The sequence below is a fragment of the Lathamus discolor genome, chromosome 5 (assembly GCF_037157495.1).
Source record: "Lathamus discolor isolate bLatDis1 chromosome 5, bLatDis1.hap1, whole genome shotgun sequence".
Taxonomy (NCBI): Eukaryota; Metazoa; Chordata; class Aves; order Psittaciformes; family Psittacidae; genus Lathamus; species Lathamus discolor.
This window is the reverse complement of record NC_088888.1, coordinates 63960902-63978288: the sequence shown is the minus strand read 5'-3', so window position 1 is coordinate 63978288 and position 17387 is coordinate 63960902. Positions and strand designations below refer to the sequence as shown.

The 17387-nt window shown below is 41.6% G+C and overlaps 2 protein-coding genes across 5 annotated transcripts in view; one reads left to right on the top strand and one right to left on the bottom strand.

Moving 5' to 3' along the window:
• Positions 1-4479, bottom strand: part of WASF1 (WASP family member 1) — a 90692-nt gene extending 86213 nt beyond the window's left edge. For 2 of the 3 annotated variants that reach the window (XM_065679127.1, XM_065679129.1), the window contains exon 1: positions 3981-4479. The gene's annotated coding sequence lies outside the window, so the exon portion shown is untranslated. The remainder of the gene's footprint in view (positions 1-3980) is intronic. The other variant, XM_065679130.1, reaches the window with a different exon arrangement.
• A 767-nt stretch (positions 4480-5246) lies between these two features.
• CDC40 (cell division cycle 40) overlaps positions 5247-17387 on the top strand; it is a 38780-nt gene continuing 26639 nt past the window's right edge. Inside the window, exons 1-3 of one of the 2 annotated variants that reach the window (XM_065681085.1) lie at positions 5247-5500; positions 13371-13457; positions 14898-15027. In XM_065681085.1, the coding sequence (XP_065537157.1) occupies positions 5309-5500; positions 13371-13457; positions 14898-15027 (409 nt within the window). In that variant the 5' untranslated portion in view covers positions 5247-5308. The remainder of the gene's footprint in view (positions 5501-13370; positions 13458-14897; positions 15028-17387) is intronic. The other variant, XM_065681084.1, reaches the window with a different exon arrangement.

Below are 17387 nucleotides of genomic sequence, written 5' to 3'. Positions count from 1 at the left end.
AGGCACCTAAATTAATATCTTTTTAGAAATGTATACACTTTTGATGACATTTTCTGTCCTTTGACTGATCTTTTAAAAAATAAAAACTCAGACAATTAAGAAATCCAATATTAAAGACATGAGCATTTCTAATTATGCTAATTAGTTTATTTTCCTGGAAGTCTGTAATTAGTGTTTTGCTAGCTCTCAGAGACATTCTTCGTTCAACTTGTGTTGTAAGATGCAGATCAGAGCACTGCACAAGCACTTGAGCAGTTTGAAGAGGCTACACAGCTTCTGACCTCTAGGAAGGAGGTGGCTCTACAAAAAAAATTGTTTGCAAAGACACTTGAAATAAGTGTGACAGTCCAAGCTGTTCCAGTCTTACCCCATATCTTTTCTTCTTTAAAACCATGTCTTGTTAACATGAAATATATAGCCTGTAATCTGTGTCAGACGACCTCCAGATCCCTCCCAAAAAACTTAAGAGACTGATTCACAGATGTACTAGAACACAGAACTCCTATTGCAATCTGGTGCCTTGAAATCTTTCAGAATCCAGGACATAGTCCAAAAAAACAAAGACTGGAAAAGAGGTATTATCACTCTCACAGCAGTCAGAGGTTCCAAGGCGGTAGAAAAAGCAGAGCATGAGTTATAAAAGATGCTTCATTCTTCAATCAGTTAAATTAGAGTATATTAAGATGCATCAGACACAAGCAGAAGGCTATAAAAAGGCCTAATCTGAATGCAGTAACAGTAACCTGATAAGACTTCCATAATACCTTTTTCTCAGCATCCAAAAGCATAGATATAAAGGAAAAAAACCTTCGTTTTCTTTCAAACTCTATTTCCCACAGACAATAGATCCTCATATTTTAGCTCAATCCTGTTAAGTATCTGGCTTGTTTTCTGGTTTTTGTGGTTTTTTCCCCCTTCCTTCCAAAATGCAGACTTACAGATCTTGGTGGATGAGGAGTAAGTGTATATGCAAGTGGGCTGATAGCAGTTTAAGAGTATTAAAAAAAAAAGATATAGAAAAAATAGAACAAGTGGGATTATATGCATTATCTTCTCTGGGGAGGGAAAACAAATAGAAAATACAAGGTATGAGATAAAGCACATCCATCATGGAAACAACAAAAAAGAACTATGGAAGGGAAAGCAAAAGAAAGTAGGATTAAAAAAAAAAAAAAAGAGGCATTAAAAGCATAGGGCAACAGATTCCATTATCTACTATACGGAAGAAAAGACTGATACAAAGGAAAAAATGTGAAACATTCAGTTAAAACTTGAAATATTTTACACCATCTTTTTAAGGAAATTAGTCTTATACAGGAAGTGTGGGGGGATCTCCCACTTGGAAACTGCTGGATGAATTCAATCAGATTTGACAGAAAGGTAGAGGTCTCAAAGATAATTGCCTAAGAAAATGTTAAGTTCATGAAATTGAGATGCTAAGAGTGTCATGATCAAGGAAAAGGCTGCAGTATGCATTAAGCCCTTATTAGACATTAGATGATCCACAGAAGGATGACACTATAAAATATTCCATTAGAACTTACAATCATCCCTGAGATTTTTTTTAAAAAGGGTAAGAAGCCAAAAGCTTCTACTGCTCAAGGAACTACTCTTTTAAAGTACTCCTTCCTGTTTCACCTGTGGGAGAAAAAAGGAAGCATGCAATAATATTTGGTATAGTATTCACCATCAGGAGTAGACACAAACAGGTGCCAAAAGGTCCCTTTTATATGCAGCAGTGCTGTATAAAGCTGGATATCTTTATTTTCCTTTGGAGAAATCAAAGCAAGAGAGCCAAAGTGACTGCAAGGAAAAAACAGCAGTGGAAAAGCTGGATGAAAATAAAAGCCAAATAACCCAAATCACCTTCCACCCACTACTCCAGTCTGCCTTTCAGAACCAGCAGCATCCAGCGCGTAACATAACACATCTCCTGGAACCCGATTAATACAGAACACACAGCATATAGTAATCAAGAATACTTTTTTTTTTTTAAGCTGTATCACTCTTTTGATTCGTTTTACACTAATCAAACCCTTCCTGAACCCACAGCTACGCACTTACTAGTTACTGTGTTAAAAGACTATCTTGATACAAATAATGAGGAGCAATTCCTCAGGTCTTTCAGTAAAACCACATTTTAGATAGCCATGCATATTATCCATCAACACTTTTAGAGCATAGTCAAGTCACAATTTCATATTCAAAAATGGCCTCTGCATGCTTACTAAAAATTAATCTTTGCTACAATTTAAGCAAAGAAAAACTTCAGACAGTGTTCTCCTGAATGCCTTCTTGTGTGCTTATTACTAGCCTGACAGTACCAGAAGGGCAACTAATTTAAACCACCAAGTGATTTTCGTAAGTTCTACAATGAAAACATTTGAAATTTAATCATCTGGGATTCTAATGGCAAGTGATCCAGGATGCTTGGATGCAACATAGCTGGACGTACTTAAGCAAACTACCAAAGCTTTGCCAATTAAACACTTGAGATTCAAGAATAACAAGGCAGAATTTATTTAATCATTTTCAACACAATTCTCCAGATAAAATATCAGAGACTGATTGCACAAATAGAACTTGAAATAGTTCACTTTTCAGGAAGAACACCTTTCAACTTGAGACAATACCCAGCCTCTGTATGCCAAGAGAAAAAGGAATGCAGTCATATGGAATCAGTTAACAGTTACAGCCAATAAACAAATTGACTGCAGTGGAAGATCCACTTTTGACATTAATAAGCAGTGATTCATGCATAGTGTCATACAGCTTTCCTTACTTATAGATTCATCATCCATGTATTTAACAGAAAAAGTAAACTCATTACCATACGAAATGCTAGTTTTAAAGTACATTTCAGCTGTTGGAGATGTAAACAAAAGAAAGGTCTCAGTGTTGTTGAAAATATGGGAATTTTACCTAAAATCCCTACTCTAGGAATTAAAGAAGATACATGCCCGTGTTGAATAAAATAGGTCTAAAGGTAGCACTTTGCTCCACTCCATGCTATGAATACTTTCAATTTGTCCTTATATTTATATATAATTTCTATTTTTTTTCCCCAGAAAAAAACCAAGTTATCTATTCTCAAGCCAAGGTACTTGTTTAAAACCGTGACTGATGGAAAGGACGGAAAAATCAAACCAGAGCATTTAATCTGATTAAATGCCACTGTGTCACAATTAGATGTCACTGTATGTTCACTTTAATTCTGGAAGCACATGCGGCACACGAAAGGAAGTCATGGCACTGTACTAAGCGCATGCAGTGCATATTACCTAGCACCGAAGCCAGACCCTCAGCGCTCTGCACTTGCCAATTACTCTGCCCGCGAGTGAAGCGGGCGCAAGAAAAGGCATTCTGCCGCCTGGAGAAGTTGGAACCTACGCGCTTTCCCCCGCTCCCAGCCGGCCGCGATCTGCGAGCCCGCCTAACAATGGTAGCAGTGTTACAGCGGGCAGCTCTGCCCTCGGCCGCTCCGCATCCCCTCGCCTCCGAACGGCGGCCCCGCCGGCTGTGCCCTCCCGAGCCCTCGCCACCACAACGGCCCTTGGGAGCCCCTCACCTCAGACCGGCCGGGCGCGCGCCACTCGCACCTGGCCGCGGCTGACGTCACCCCCACCCGTCGACCCCGGCCCCGCACGGCCCCACCTTCCCCTCCGGGTCCGGGCACACGGCGAGAGGACACCGGGAGGAGGCCGAGAGGGCGGCCCCCTCCCCTCGGCGCCCCGCAACACGCCCCCTCCTGCCCCGGCTGGCGGGGGCGGCGTGCACACGGGGGAAGGCGACGTGCATCCCTCCCTCCCTCCCTCCCGCCGCCCCCAGCACGGGCACGGACAAAGGGGAGGGGGCGAGCACCTGGCGGGGGCTGGTCCCTTTGTGAGGCGGGCACGTCCCGCAGCGCCGGGGAATGGAAGCGGGGGCCGGTCCCTCCCGCCCGACGCGATGGCCGCGAGGGAAGGGCGCGGGGCACTTACTCGCCGGCCCGTCGCTGCCGCGCCGCCTCCCCTCGCCTCGCACCTTCACGCCGCTCAGCCTCAGCCCCTTCCTTCGCCTCAGCGCTGCCCCCGCCGCCGTTGGGACTTCAAACGGTGCCAGCCATCACCGCACAGCGCCCCGCGGCCGGCCGCCGGCTCCGCGGGGCTGGAGGCGGGAGGGAGGGGGGCCCGCGGCGGCGGCGCGGCGCTCCCCCGAAGGCTTCACAATAGACACAGCGCAGCGCGCGTGTGAGAGCGCGTGTGTGTGTGTGTGTGTGTGTGTGTGTGTGTGCGCGGGGAGGGGCCTCTCCCGGCGCGCCGAGCCCCGGCGGCAGGAGGCAGAGAAGAGGCAGGCAGGGCTGTTTACCCAGCGCACGGACCCGGCGCCCCCCTACCCGATGCTCGGGCTGGTCCATGCACAGTCGCCTCCCCCCGCCAACGTAAGGGAGCCGAGCCCACCCCACCCCGCGGGCGGCAGGTGGTACGGTCCAGCCGGCCGGCTCCCTCTTCCCAAGCACGGGCGGGGCGGGGCCCGCCATTGTGACTTGCCCAAAGCCGGCTGCTGGCTGCCAATCAGCGGCAGGGGGCGGGGCTCTCCGCGGCGGCTCGTGCCGAGCGGCGGGAGGCCGGGGGCGAGTGCTGGGGCCGTCCTGTGGCGGGGCCCCCGTTCTGCCTGAAGAGATGGCGGGATCCCTTTGTGTGCGGGAGCAGGCGCCCGCCCTCTGCCGAACGTTGTTCCCTGCCGTTAGCGCAAGGCGCAGGCGAGAGCGGGTGGGCACGCTGAGAGCCCGTGACAGGTCGTCACGTGCGGGAGCGCGGAGCCGGGAGACCGGTGGGGCTCGAGAACCGGTTATCGGCAGGCGCGAATTCCCTTGGAACGAGCAGCGGGAAGATTCCACACCTCGCCACCCCATCCCCCCCGCCACTCGCGCTCGTCTCCCCGGCGAGAGCGGCGCCATGAAACTCGTTTGCCTGGGCAGCAGGACAACAGGGGCTGCGCCACGGCACTCGGGCTGGCTGCCCCCACCTCCCGCTGAGCCCCGGCCCGGCCTGCTGGCGCCGCGTTGCATGCTGGAGCTTGTAGTCCTATCTGGAAGTCCTGAAAGGTTGAATACCGACAGCAGCAAAGGAAGATAGTCCTCCCCCTGTAACGCCTGTATATCCAATAGAAATCCATAATCTATCCCACACATTGTGGCGGGTATGTTCCGTTCTAATGCGCTATCTCCTAATGGGCAGCCCCACCCTTCTCGTCCTGCGGGGGAAGGGAGCTGGTGAGCCACGCGGAGCTGCCAGGACCTGCTCCTCCCATCATCCCTCACGGCAAGATGTCGGCGGCTATCGCCGCGCTCGCCTCTTACGGCGGCTCCGACTCGGAGCCCGACTCGGAGCCGGAGGCTGAAGGCGGCTCCCAGAGCGCCGCTGTGGTCGCCACCCGCGACGCCGTGCTGCACCTCCGGGCGCCGCCTGCCGCCCCAGCGGCCCTGGCCGTGGATGCGGCCCCGGAAGTAGCCGTGAAGGTAGGCGTCCCTCCGCCGCCCGGGAGACCGGGGCCCCCGGGACGTGCGCGCCGCTGTGGCCACTACTTTGGCTTCTGTCGCTGGGGTCAGACGGCCTTGGGGCAGCCCACGCCGGGGAAGCGGGGCAGGCCGGTGCGGGCCCGGCGTGGGGACGTTGTCGCGGCCGGGCCTTGCCCTTACCCGCGGCATGAGGCCGGAGCTGGGGGTTGAAGGCGTTTATCGGGGAGCTCGGCCGGTGGATCCCACTGTGGCTGTTAAGCTTATTAAAGCGTATTATGTTTATCTCAAAGGCGTGCCTTGCTTAGCGTTCCGCACGTACTCCTGTTTTCACTTTCCCTGAATTCAGGATATTTTTCTGTGTGGTTTGCACCAGTGTTGGGGTGAAACCAGTACTTGATAGACTGAGCACAGCAGAATCCTGCCCTAAAGAGTATCCTGGAAGCTGATCAGTGTTTCTGATTTCAATTCCACTATTGCTTGGGAAACCTTAATTTTCCAAGTTTAGTATATTAGTTCACTTTTGTGATTTCAGAAAGGGGAAGGAATTGGTTTGGGATTTTAATATAGGCAACTAGTTTCTAATTAAAAGCATGTGACTCACCATGATAGCTGTCACTGTAGTACTGTGTTGCTTCCAGTTCTGGAAAGTTTCTTACTTTGTGACAAAGAGGTGAATGGAATCTTTCTCGTTGTTGTCATTAGTTAATTCACGTGATGTCTCACCTGGTTGTATCTGTGTGTGCATATTATATTGTATGTCCTGACTAGATGTGCATTTTTTGATCCCTTGGAGTCTTAGAAATATTTAACTTATTGAATTGCAGCTTCTGGCAGACTGTCTTCTCATACACGCTTTGAAAGGAATGCTAACTAACATCTGTAATGCCATTTGAGTGTGAATGATAGGTGGCAAGTAATATTGGCTGTTCTCTTCACTGCTCTTGGGGCTGTAGGAACAGCTTTGCCGTGACAGCACAAAGGTTTGTGTAGTTGCTTGGTGGCTGACATCAAGGAACTAGTTTGAATGTCTGAATTTAAGAAAAATAAAATAAAATCTGGTGGAGGTACTAGTTCCTGGATCCATTCCTTGATCTGTCTTGCCATGTAGCTGCACAATTGCTGTGCCGGCACAGTTAAATTCCCAGTGCCAGAGGAGAAACAAGCAGCTGGAGGAAAAAGTTAGGTGCCAGTAGCGTGTTCTGTTCAAAGCTGTTCTCTAGGCTATGCCCTGGAAGGGGTATTTACTGGTACAACTAGGACTGTCTCTGTCGAGGGACTTCTGCTAACCAAGGTAAAAAGGAAGTGAGGTTTCTAGGTGCCAAGGTGTTTAATTAAATGAACTGATTAACTACAGTTAACACAGTGAGAATAAACCCAGAATAAGTTTAAGTAACGGAAGCCTGATGATCTGGAGTTTCTTTGCCATTGGCTATGCAAAAATGGGCTAAGGTATGTTAGTGGTGTGAATTAGGCTAATTAAGAACATAAACTGTAAAAGTCGAATAGATATTCATTATTTGGTCTTTAACACCAGTGCATTATGAATGTTGGTGGGAAAGTAGAAGCCAGCATGTGTTTCAAGTCCTATAACATAGCATTTTCCTTTTTACACTCTATATTTTAGGATTCTTTCTAAGTTACATTTTTTCTAGACATTGCCAAAACCCATTAGAATCAATTTTGCTACAGCTTCTACTGATACGGAAAAAAAAAAAAAAAAACAAACCTAAAAAAATACCAAACACCCTAAGATTGCTCACAAAGTATTTACTTTCACTAGTGAATTAAAAATGCTGAAGGAAATTGCATATTCTGTAAAGAAATAACTTTCACAGGAAATGTTGCGGCTGTAAGCTTTGCATTGCAGGCAAAGGAGAGAACATTGCCATAGTTTAACCTCAGCCAGCAGCTAAGCCCCAAACAGTCACTTGCTCGCTCCTCCTGGTGGGACAGGGGATTGAATCAGGAAGTAAAAGAGAAAAAACAAATGGGTTGAGATAAAGGCAGTTTAATAGGTAAAGCAAAAACTATACACAAACAAAGTAAAATGAATTCATTCATTCCTTCCCATGCGCAGGCAGGTGCTCAGCTGTCTCCATGACAGCAGGGCTCCAGCATGAGTAGTTGTGACTTGAGAAGATAAATGCCATCACCCTGAACATCTACACCCTTCCTCCTTTTCCCCCCAGCTTTATATACTGAGCATGATGTTGTATGGCATGGAATATCCTCAGTTAGGGTCAGTTGTCTCAGGTGTTTCCCCTCACAACCTCATATGCACCTCCAGCCTGCTCACTGGTGTGGTGCTGTGAGAGGCAGAAAAGGCCTTGGCTCAGCAGTATTTAAAACATCCCTGTATCATCAACACTGTTATCAGCACAAATCTGAAACATAGACCAGTACTGTTTACCATGAAGAAAATTAACTCTACCCTAGCCAAAACCAGCACGTTTACTGTTTGATCTCCATCAATTCAGGGTGGGACTTGGATGGCAACAGATTTTACCATATTTAACTACAGTGTTGCATTCACCGGTTTTGAGGGGAGGATGCTCATCTTGGTTAAAATCAGCTAGACTGGCCTGGCCCAGTACAAGAGCTGGAGCATTTGTGTTGTCTTCAATGTGGGAGGGGGTTGGAAGTCTCAGGTCTGTTTGTAGAATCTAGTTTACCTTTGGCATTTTTAATTTAATGGATAATTAAAACTAATTAGGTCTTATGCACAGCAGCATGCTCTTTTTAGCTACTTGGCTAATTAATAATGAATTTACCTGGGGAGAAGGAAGCATTGTAGATTTATTATCTAAAATATTCAGAAAAAAACATATAGACATCATAAGTCTTTGCTTGCATGATATGAAACCGGAAAACTCTGACCTTTGCTTTCTTCTAACAAACTTTGTGCTTACACAAATGCTTGAGATTGAAGCATCAAATTCTGCTTCTAAATGCATGAAGGGTTCTTATTAAACTTACAGGTAGCCATATAATAGCACAGTGGAGATTACAAAATCTGACTGAAATTTTAAAATATTGTGGATTAAAAGGATTGTGAGTTGCCTCAATGTAAATAACATTATATTCTTTCTAAGGAACAGATATGTGTTGCAGTCCATGCTGCAGATTCTTTTCTTTAAAGAACTTTATTTAAGCCTTTATTTAAGGTTTGCTCTGATGCCTATGACAGGGATTTGGCCTGTGTTTAATTAAAAATGTTTTTGTCTTGCATACATATAAAGAAACAAAAAGCCGAAAAAAAACTTTTAACAAGCTTATTATTATTGAGCTGTCTTGAATTCTATAAATCAAGTACTTTTCATATACAGTAATGGTTTTGTTTTATGGCTTTCAGACAGTGTTTTTCCAAAGAAAACCAGGACTGTGGCATGTTTAAGGAATCCATAGGAAGGAAAGCTAATTTGATTTACTGCATTTATAGTCTAAAATCCCTTCTATATCCTGTGCGCTTTCCTATGCTGACTTTTAATTGTCCAAAAGGCCTTTATGGTAGGACTGCAGGAGCATGCCTTGGTAGGAGCTAGGCATTCTGTCATCTCTAGGGAGTTATAACGTCTACACTTCGTATCAAAAGCTTCTTTCTGTCCCAAGGTGCATTCCTTAGGAAATGCTAATACCACAGAGTACAGCCCTGAGCACCATTCCCCTGTGACAGTGTGATGCTGCACTGCAGGGTTAAAGATGCAAAAGGAGAGCATCTAAATATCAAATAATTTTTTACCTAATCAAATCATATCTGAACTGTAAATCAACCCGATACTGCAAGTAAGTAGACATCACACCTATTTAAAAAACAAAAACAAAAAAAACCCAACCAACATATCAAGTAGTACAGTGATAAGACAACAATGCTGCCTTTTTGCCTTGCATCAAGAGTGATACCTGCATCTGCTTGGGTAGATACTCATTTAACTTTTCTACAGAACTTCAGTGGATCCATAGACTGAGAAATTCACTGTTTGGCTTTCCTTATTTCTGCTAATTGTATAATCTGAATCTTTTTTAGGGTAAATTAGGTTGTTCAGTTTTTCTGTACATGTCATTTTCTTAGACCTCTGATTCTTGAATTTCTCTTTTGGACCCTTTCCGGTAGTATGTGTCTTAGCTGATATGCAGTGCCTGATGTAGCCACTATATTTCAGTTGGTGCTTGTTACCAGTGCTGACAAAAGCAGAGAGGTGACACGCAGAGCAGAAGTTCGTAGGTCTATTGTATTCCAAGAAAGCCATATTAGGTAAAACATAACTTCCTAAAACCTTTATTTTTCTTTTTCAGGTTATATGGGATATACCACCTTTGATGATATTACAGCATGCCATAAAGCCCATATTTATACAGATTCCAAGTTAGAGCAAACACAAGCTGCTTCATGGCCAGTCCTGTGGCTCAATTTTTATTTTTCTCTGGAGAAACCCTGTATCTGTTTAAATTGACAGCTTCTTGACCCTCCTTTTTGTGATTCCTGTGCCTTTGCTGGTGGGAAATTACACAGGGTAATACTTAGCCCATCATTAAGTTCACAAATGCCCTTCTCTTTCAGTCTAGCCTACTGATAGTTTTCCATCCCGCAGAGCCACTTGTGTCACTCTTGGGACATAAGCTGAACGATAGATTGCGCACCTTAGGCTTTTAGATAAGTCAAGATATGTGGTATGTGACCAAAGGAAGAACTACAGCACAGCAGACTAACATGATCCTTTAGATTATCTATCTCAGTCACACAGCTCTGCTAAACTGCTGCACCTGTGATCCCTTATCTGTTTGCTGTAGCTATGGCGACTGCATCTAGAATGCCAGCATAAAGGGACAGGGTTGTAAGACCTGTATGTTTACTTTTTTCACTTTCTGGGTGTTGGAATGATGAGTTCTGCTGAAATGGTCTTTTAGCAATGCATGCATTTGTACCCAGGATCTTCACTGTGTGCTGAGGTTGCTGGAGTTCTGTCCTTTCTCTTTTTTATTTTTTCCTTTTTTTTTTTTTTTTTCTTTTTAAAGCTGAACCATCAAAACGTCCAATGTAGATAGCTTGGCAATTTCTGAAATGGTTGATAGACTAGTTTCATATTTTTAATGTTTCTGCTACCTACCAGTGTCTCATAATGCTGTACAAAATAGCAGTTATCAGATGTTGACCAAAGGATAATTTGTCTGCTGCAATTTGAACTCTTGCTGTAGACTAACATTTCAGAATGTTGTCTCAAATGCTTTATTTTCTTATGAAGATTTTGATTCTTTAAAATACTGAGAAGGTAAAGTAGGGATTGGGACACATTCAAATTATTATATAGTTTAAAGTGAAATGGCATAGTGAAAAGAGAACCAGTATGTGCTTCAGCAGCGTATTAACAGATCATAATTTGATGCCCAAATGTATGAAAACATGAATAAGGCTGCAGGTCTTGGGGAGTGTAGCTCTGATGAATATAACATGTGCTTCAATTTCAAGGCTCGGTGGTTTTCACACAGAAAGACTATGCCTGTGGTGGGTCTAGGAGTGAACATATTGTGTGGCTTCCAAGTGACTCAGCACTGTTCTACCAGCAGTGAAGTAGAACCAGAATTGCTATAATCGTCCAGCAGAGGATCAGCTTTCATGGCACAATCTGTTTCTTTTCTCAATTACCAAGTGGCGTATAATAGGACTTAACAGGGAGAAAAGAGGAAGAAAAATAGCAGAACTGACAAATTCTTGGCAGTTTTGCAGTACTGGATTTTTCTCATTTTTCCAGTTTTAAAGAGCAGGAAAAAAAAAAGAGGTGTTTTAATTTCAAGTAAACTGATAACTTTTTAAATGTCGCTAGCAGTTCATAAGATGATTTTTGCCATATTATCAATGACGTTAATTTTCTCAAATCAGTGACATTAATTTTCTGAAATTATAAGGTTGGTTGCTAAGATGTGAAGTCTAGCTGGCAGAGCAAGCTGTATGACATGATTTGGAAAAGTCACCTGTGGAAAATGTCCTCAGGTCATGGAACTGTGAAAGGAAATGTGTGTAGGTAATACAGGTTGCAAAATGTTTTTGATATGCTCCTATTCTAACTGAGGATGGGGGTGTCTTTTTTTTGTTGTTGTTGCTAAATGACTGGATTAGGCCTGCTGTGCTGTTCCCAGGCAAGTTCATCGTGTATCAAAGTCAAGGCTATGAATGTACCGGTAGCTGTTATCGTCTAAACCCAGTGAATTGTTAAGGTTGTGTGATGAGAGGAACAAGGTCAGGCTGAGAATTGGCAGTGCTAAGGGTTCAGGCAAGAGCAGTGCAATGGCTGGACCTGCCTGTTAGAATAATTGATATACAGTGAGAGTAAAGTTTTCTAGTTGGATTTAACAATCTAAGACAGTGATCTTAGTAAGAAAACAATTGATGGAATGGCTGAGGTCATTCTTAAAAAAAACCAACAACAACAAAAAACCAAACAAACAAGAAAAAACCCAAAACAAACAAGAAAACCCCAACCAAACACTCAACTTTTGGTTGGTTTGGTTTTATTGAGCAGTTTTAACCAAATATGATCAGATAATATGCCAAAGGTACTGCTTTTCTGTGTCTGGTAAACAAGGTTTTAAAACTTTTTAAGTCTTGCATGTCTAAGCAAATTCATTTGTAATTGAACTACTATTAAATTGGGTAGAAAAAGAGCTTCTGGGCATGCCATGTTAGAGAATAGCTAACAATATTAAACAAGTGAAGAACATGTCATTTTGGTCTTTCAAGATACTACAATGCAAAGCAAGATTGAGTTTCTTAGAGGTAATTTTGTACTGAGGAAGTGACTGCTAAAATGTGATCCTCTGTTGTGCCACTTCCTTCTCTAAATTGCAAATGCATTTGGATCATGTAGGTGAGCGCTGATTAGATGCTGATGCTAAGATAGGTTTTTCAGTAAAATTACTAGGGTTATTATCAATATACTAGCACACTGTAAATCCCTTTCAAATGTATTTATTCTAGAATAAAGATGCAGGAAGCAATACCAGTAATAATACCGCAAAGTAACATTCTCCTTCGTTCTACTTCATGAGCTCTGAATTGGGGTATGCAGGTGTGTTAATTCAGGGTCAATGTAAATGAGCTTCAGTAGAGCTCTGTGAAACCAGGTCTTTTTGAGCACCGCCTTTCTCTTTCCCATCTTTTTTGCTTTCTGTTTTCAGCTGTGTGTTTTTCTCTTTGAGTTGCTTGAGAAGTTGTTCTTTTAGTTAGGCTCTCTTTCTTGTCTCTTCATCTCTCGAGTTAAATTTTTGTTGCAGCATTCTTGGAAATGCATTTAAATACTGAAGTTGAATTACGCTTATACCTTTTGTTAAAAACCTGGAGATAAGGGACCATTGGATTCTCTGAAACTCATTATTCCATGTTATGTTTGCACTGATGTCTAATATTTTTTCCCAACTGTTTTTCAGAACAGTTGCTTGTGATTTCAGCCTTACACTTTTTGTAGACTCTAGTTTCACACTTTTTCATTAAATTGGTGACCACTTAATTGACTCTTCTTTACCAGGTCTGGTTTTCAAACATCCTCAAAGAAAAAAGAAATCCAAAAAACTAAAAAAAAGCTTGCCTCCAATCTTGCCACTGGTTTTAAACTGTGTGCATGAAGTCTTAGAAAAAAGAAGTAATAATACACATGCAGATTTCCTCGTGTATCTTAGATGGATTTCTCAGTGAGGGCTCAGCATGGATTTTGCAATCGATATTTTTGAAAAATAGAAACCTTGCCCAGGCTACTCCTTTCACAGTCCTGAAAGTGTCAACGTGAACTGCAGCCCTAATTTGGTCTGAAATGGAGTAATGTAATATATTTGAAAGTCTGTATGTGGAAAATGGTTTATTAATATGTCTGTATTATTTCAGGAAGATGTGGAAACAGGAGTCCACCTTGATCCTGCTATTAAGGAAGTTCAATACAATCCCACTTACGATACCATGTTTGCACCTGAGGTAAGAAACAGTATTGATCTTTAGAGCAGAAATGCCTTTTGCCTAAAGGCAGAGGTTCTGTAAATCTCATGTGAAATTCATATAAGACATACCTTGTTTGTATGCTTGCTCTATTTTGGAATCTAGCTTGAGGAAATTGAAAAAAAAGATTCTACACAGGTGTGTTGGTATTGTTAATGCTTGAATTTTCATATTCTGCATAAAGCTGTTTTAAGAAGATTCTTAAAGTGTTTATTAGAATAATAGCTACGGAAATTGAAAAATCAAGGTAGGAAAATAGCATTATAAAGATGTTGAGAAAAGATGAAGTGCATTAAAGTATTTTGATTCACATCAGCTTTAAGTATTTTAGTAGCTTAAGCTATGCTGAATGTGTGTAGTGAAAAATCATTTTAGGCTGAATTTGGACTGCGTGGTGCCATGTGAGCCGCTTTCTATTTTGTTATAACTGACATGCTATCTGAAAGATAAAAATAGCTGTTCATGCATTTAGCTGATTTCAGTATTTAACTTCTGTGTACAGCTTGTCTTCTGTTAGACCAGGTGTTAGTATTTTAGGTAGACAAAGGCTGCATCAATATGAAATTTCTATATTAGTTATACTTTATGCTTACAAAACCTTTTGTGGAATCACATAAATTGGCTTTTTCATAGCAAGCTTGCTTTTTGCAGTGTACCAGGGCCATGAAGTGTGTGAGCAAAAATACTGCTTTAAACTTACTACAGTGCTACCTTGTATAAGTGTTTTTCGTTAGGGAAGCCTAATATGGGGTAGTCTCAGGTGCCTGCAAATATGGCAACAATCATAGGCTTACAATTACATGTATTTTTGTATTAGTCTCAGTGTATTGCATTTGTTTCTATTCACTGTTATTTTTTTTATCTGCTTTTCCCCTAACTGTGGTATGGTCAGGAAGACTGGCAATTATGGTCTTGCAAGAAGAAAAACAGGACAGGGTTTCATAAGTGAATTTTGTGAAATATCACAGCAAGTTCCCAGTTGCTTTTTAAATGCAGTTGGCAGTGTAATTTCTGCATTAAGTACACAAGTTTAGTAGGTTTTGCTGTCTCTCCCTTACGAGGAACATTATGCAGTTATTTTGTCTTCTGAATGCTTGTACTGATCACATACTGAATGGTGGCACTTTGTATCAAGTAGTTGATATTGATTTGTCCGCTGTACCAGTAATACAGGCTAGAAAGTTCAATCACCAAATGAGTTGTACAGAGCAACTGTGTAAGCACTTACTGTGTAAAATAAAGGACTTACACGCTTATTCAGTAGTTGTAAAGAAATATATAGTTGAAGTGATTTTCTTACAATTTTTGAAAGAGGGTGCTGGGATTTTTTTTCCCCTGTGTTTTTTCTTGAAAAATTATACACACATAAATAAGAAATCAGTAATTCTGATATACTTTCTTTTAACATTTTTGATGTAGTTTGGACCAGAAAACCCATTTAGGACTCAGCAAATGGCTGCACCTAGAAATATGCTTTCTGGATACGCAGAACCAGCTCACATCAATGATTTCATGTTTGAACAACAAAGAAGAACCTTTGCAACCTATGGTAAGTCCTTAATAGTAGAATTCACCTCCACCTGTATTGTGCCCAGGTTGGACTGTCTATAGAAGAGTTAATAGGACTGAAAGTTTTGTGAATTGCTTTTTAACAGACTTACTAAAATGGAGAAAGGCCTTTGAGAATCCACATGGCTGGAGATCATAGTATTTATTTGGGAAATGTAATTTTGTAATTCCCTTTTGAAACTGTAATCTAGTTTATGACCTCCTACGAAGCCCTTCATTAATCCTTTCATTAGTTGCATCAATGAAGAAAACGAATCAAAATTTCACGCTTTTAATATGCCAAATAACTGTAGATCTGTTTATGCAAATAGATTCTTTCATGTGATCTTAACTAAAGGTAGCTCTCTTAAAACTATAAGGAAGCCTTACTGAGTTATTAGTTTCTTCAGAGTGGTTGCCTCTAGATACAAGCTGAATGAACAGGAGTTGAAAAAAGTGGGCATATGTCACTGAAATATTCTTGGCAAAGACAGACCCAAAGCACTCCAGGCTGGTGGTCATTTTAGTAGCTGCTTTCTCATTTTGAAGAATCTTTAAACTTGTAAATAGTTGCATTTGAAAAATAAAACGTATGAGGTTTGGGAGGCTTGAGTTTCAAATAGACTTCTTATGGATCATGAGAAAAAAATGTTGGGTTTTTTTTTTTTTATAGAAAAAATGAGGAAAGACTGTGGATTCTAACCATTATTTTTGATTCATTTGAAGAACAAACCTGCCATATATTTACATATAACAGTGGTTAATTTTTCTTCTGTGTTTCATTGTAAGCTTTCATTTCAATTTTAAACTTGGCTGCAAGGGCTTGTCTTACAAATATGCATCTTTGGTTTCACATGAAGTATCACTTTATATACTTCAAATTCAGTCTATTTGTCAAGTAATGATACTTCCTCTGTAACCTGAAGGTGTTACAACACTCAGCTTTTTGCACGACACACTTGAGCCTGTCTTTATTTGTATTTACATTCAAAATACTACTACCTGCAAACTGTCATGCCTCAAAATTACCTCTCTACTCACAAGTCTCCTTAAATTCATTAGGGCTTTATGCATGCATGGATTCACTTACTGCATTCTGTGATGGACGAGATTGGGATTTTATTGGTGACATCTGTCGGAGCCATGTATTACAGTGAAACATGGAAGAAAAAAATACCTAAAATCAGACACTATAACATCCTCAGTTTCTCTTTGTATTTGTGTTTCATTAGAGGTTTTCTTTTAAATGTTAAAAAATAAAATATATTTAAGACAGTTTGTTTTGGGGGGGATTTGTTTTGTTGTTTGGGGTTTTTTTGGGGTTTTTTTACACAGTTTTAGCTAATAGTTGCTTTTCATTGAGTTGTTAGGATGTGACAAATGAGAAATAGGTATCTAGTTCCATAGCATAACTTTAACTTACTAGACTGCAATTTGATGTTAGAACTTGATGGATAATGCAAATAGGAGCCCTAATCAGGGTCTGAATTGACAGATGAGATTTTTTTTTTCTGTGAAATAAAATGTTGCATTGTACAGGATGTGCATTTTGTGTGTGTGTGTATGTGTAAAACAGATACAGAAAAAAAGGATCTGTATGCATGTAGTGTTTGGGGTTTGGATTTTTTTGTTTGTGAAATTTAGTTTGGGAAAAGATAGAACTAGTAAGTCTACACAAAGCCCCTTATGTTGATTAATGTCAACAGTGTGCAGCATTGAAAGCTGTCTTACAAGAGAGTATAAAAAATACATTTTTAAGACTAATAACATTGGCAACTGTGCAACTATAGTATTCAGCTTTATGGGCATGTTCAAGAGATACTGGTCTGGGTACAGTGATAATGGAGCTATGAAAAGGCTGAGATATAGGCAATTTAAACTGCAAGAACAAGCACTGGGAAGTTGAAGTTCAAGCTAGAAGATGGCAGTAAATGAGCGTGATATCCTGGCTCACTAGAAGGACTGAGAGTCCTTTCAACCCTTTATCCTGTTAGACACATGGGCAGCAATTGGTACTTAGTGAGGAGCAGAAGAAAGGTGCAAGAAAATAGTGATACATCTGAATACTTTTTTTTTTTTATATGTAGTCTCTCAACTAAGGGCAATGTCTCTATATTCATGAATTTTCAGTGGTCAGTCTTCTTGTTCCTCTGTTGCAGCTTTTCCATATCTATGGCTGTGCTTTCTTTCTCTTCTTAGTCTCTGCTAGTTTCACTATATTGTTCCTGACATGAACAGCAAAGCTGCGCACAGCATTTAAGATGTAATCTCGCTGTGAATTTCTGTGGCTCAATAAAGTGAGAGGCTTTTTCCCTTGAGTTTCTAAGAATTCTTTACATGGCTTTTTTTTTTTTTTTCTTT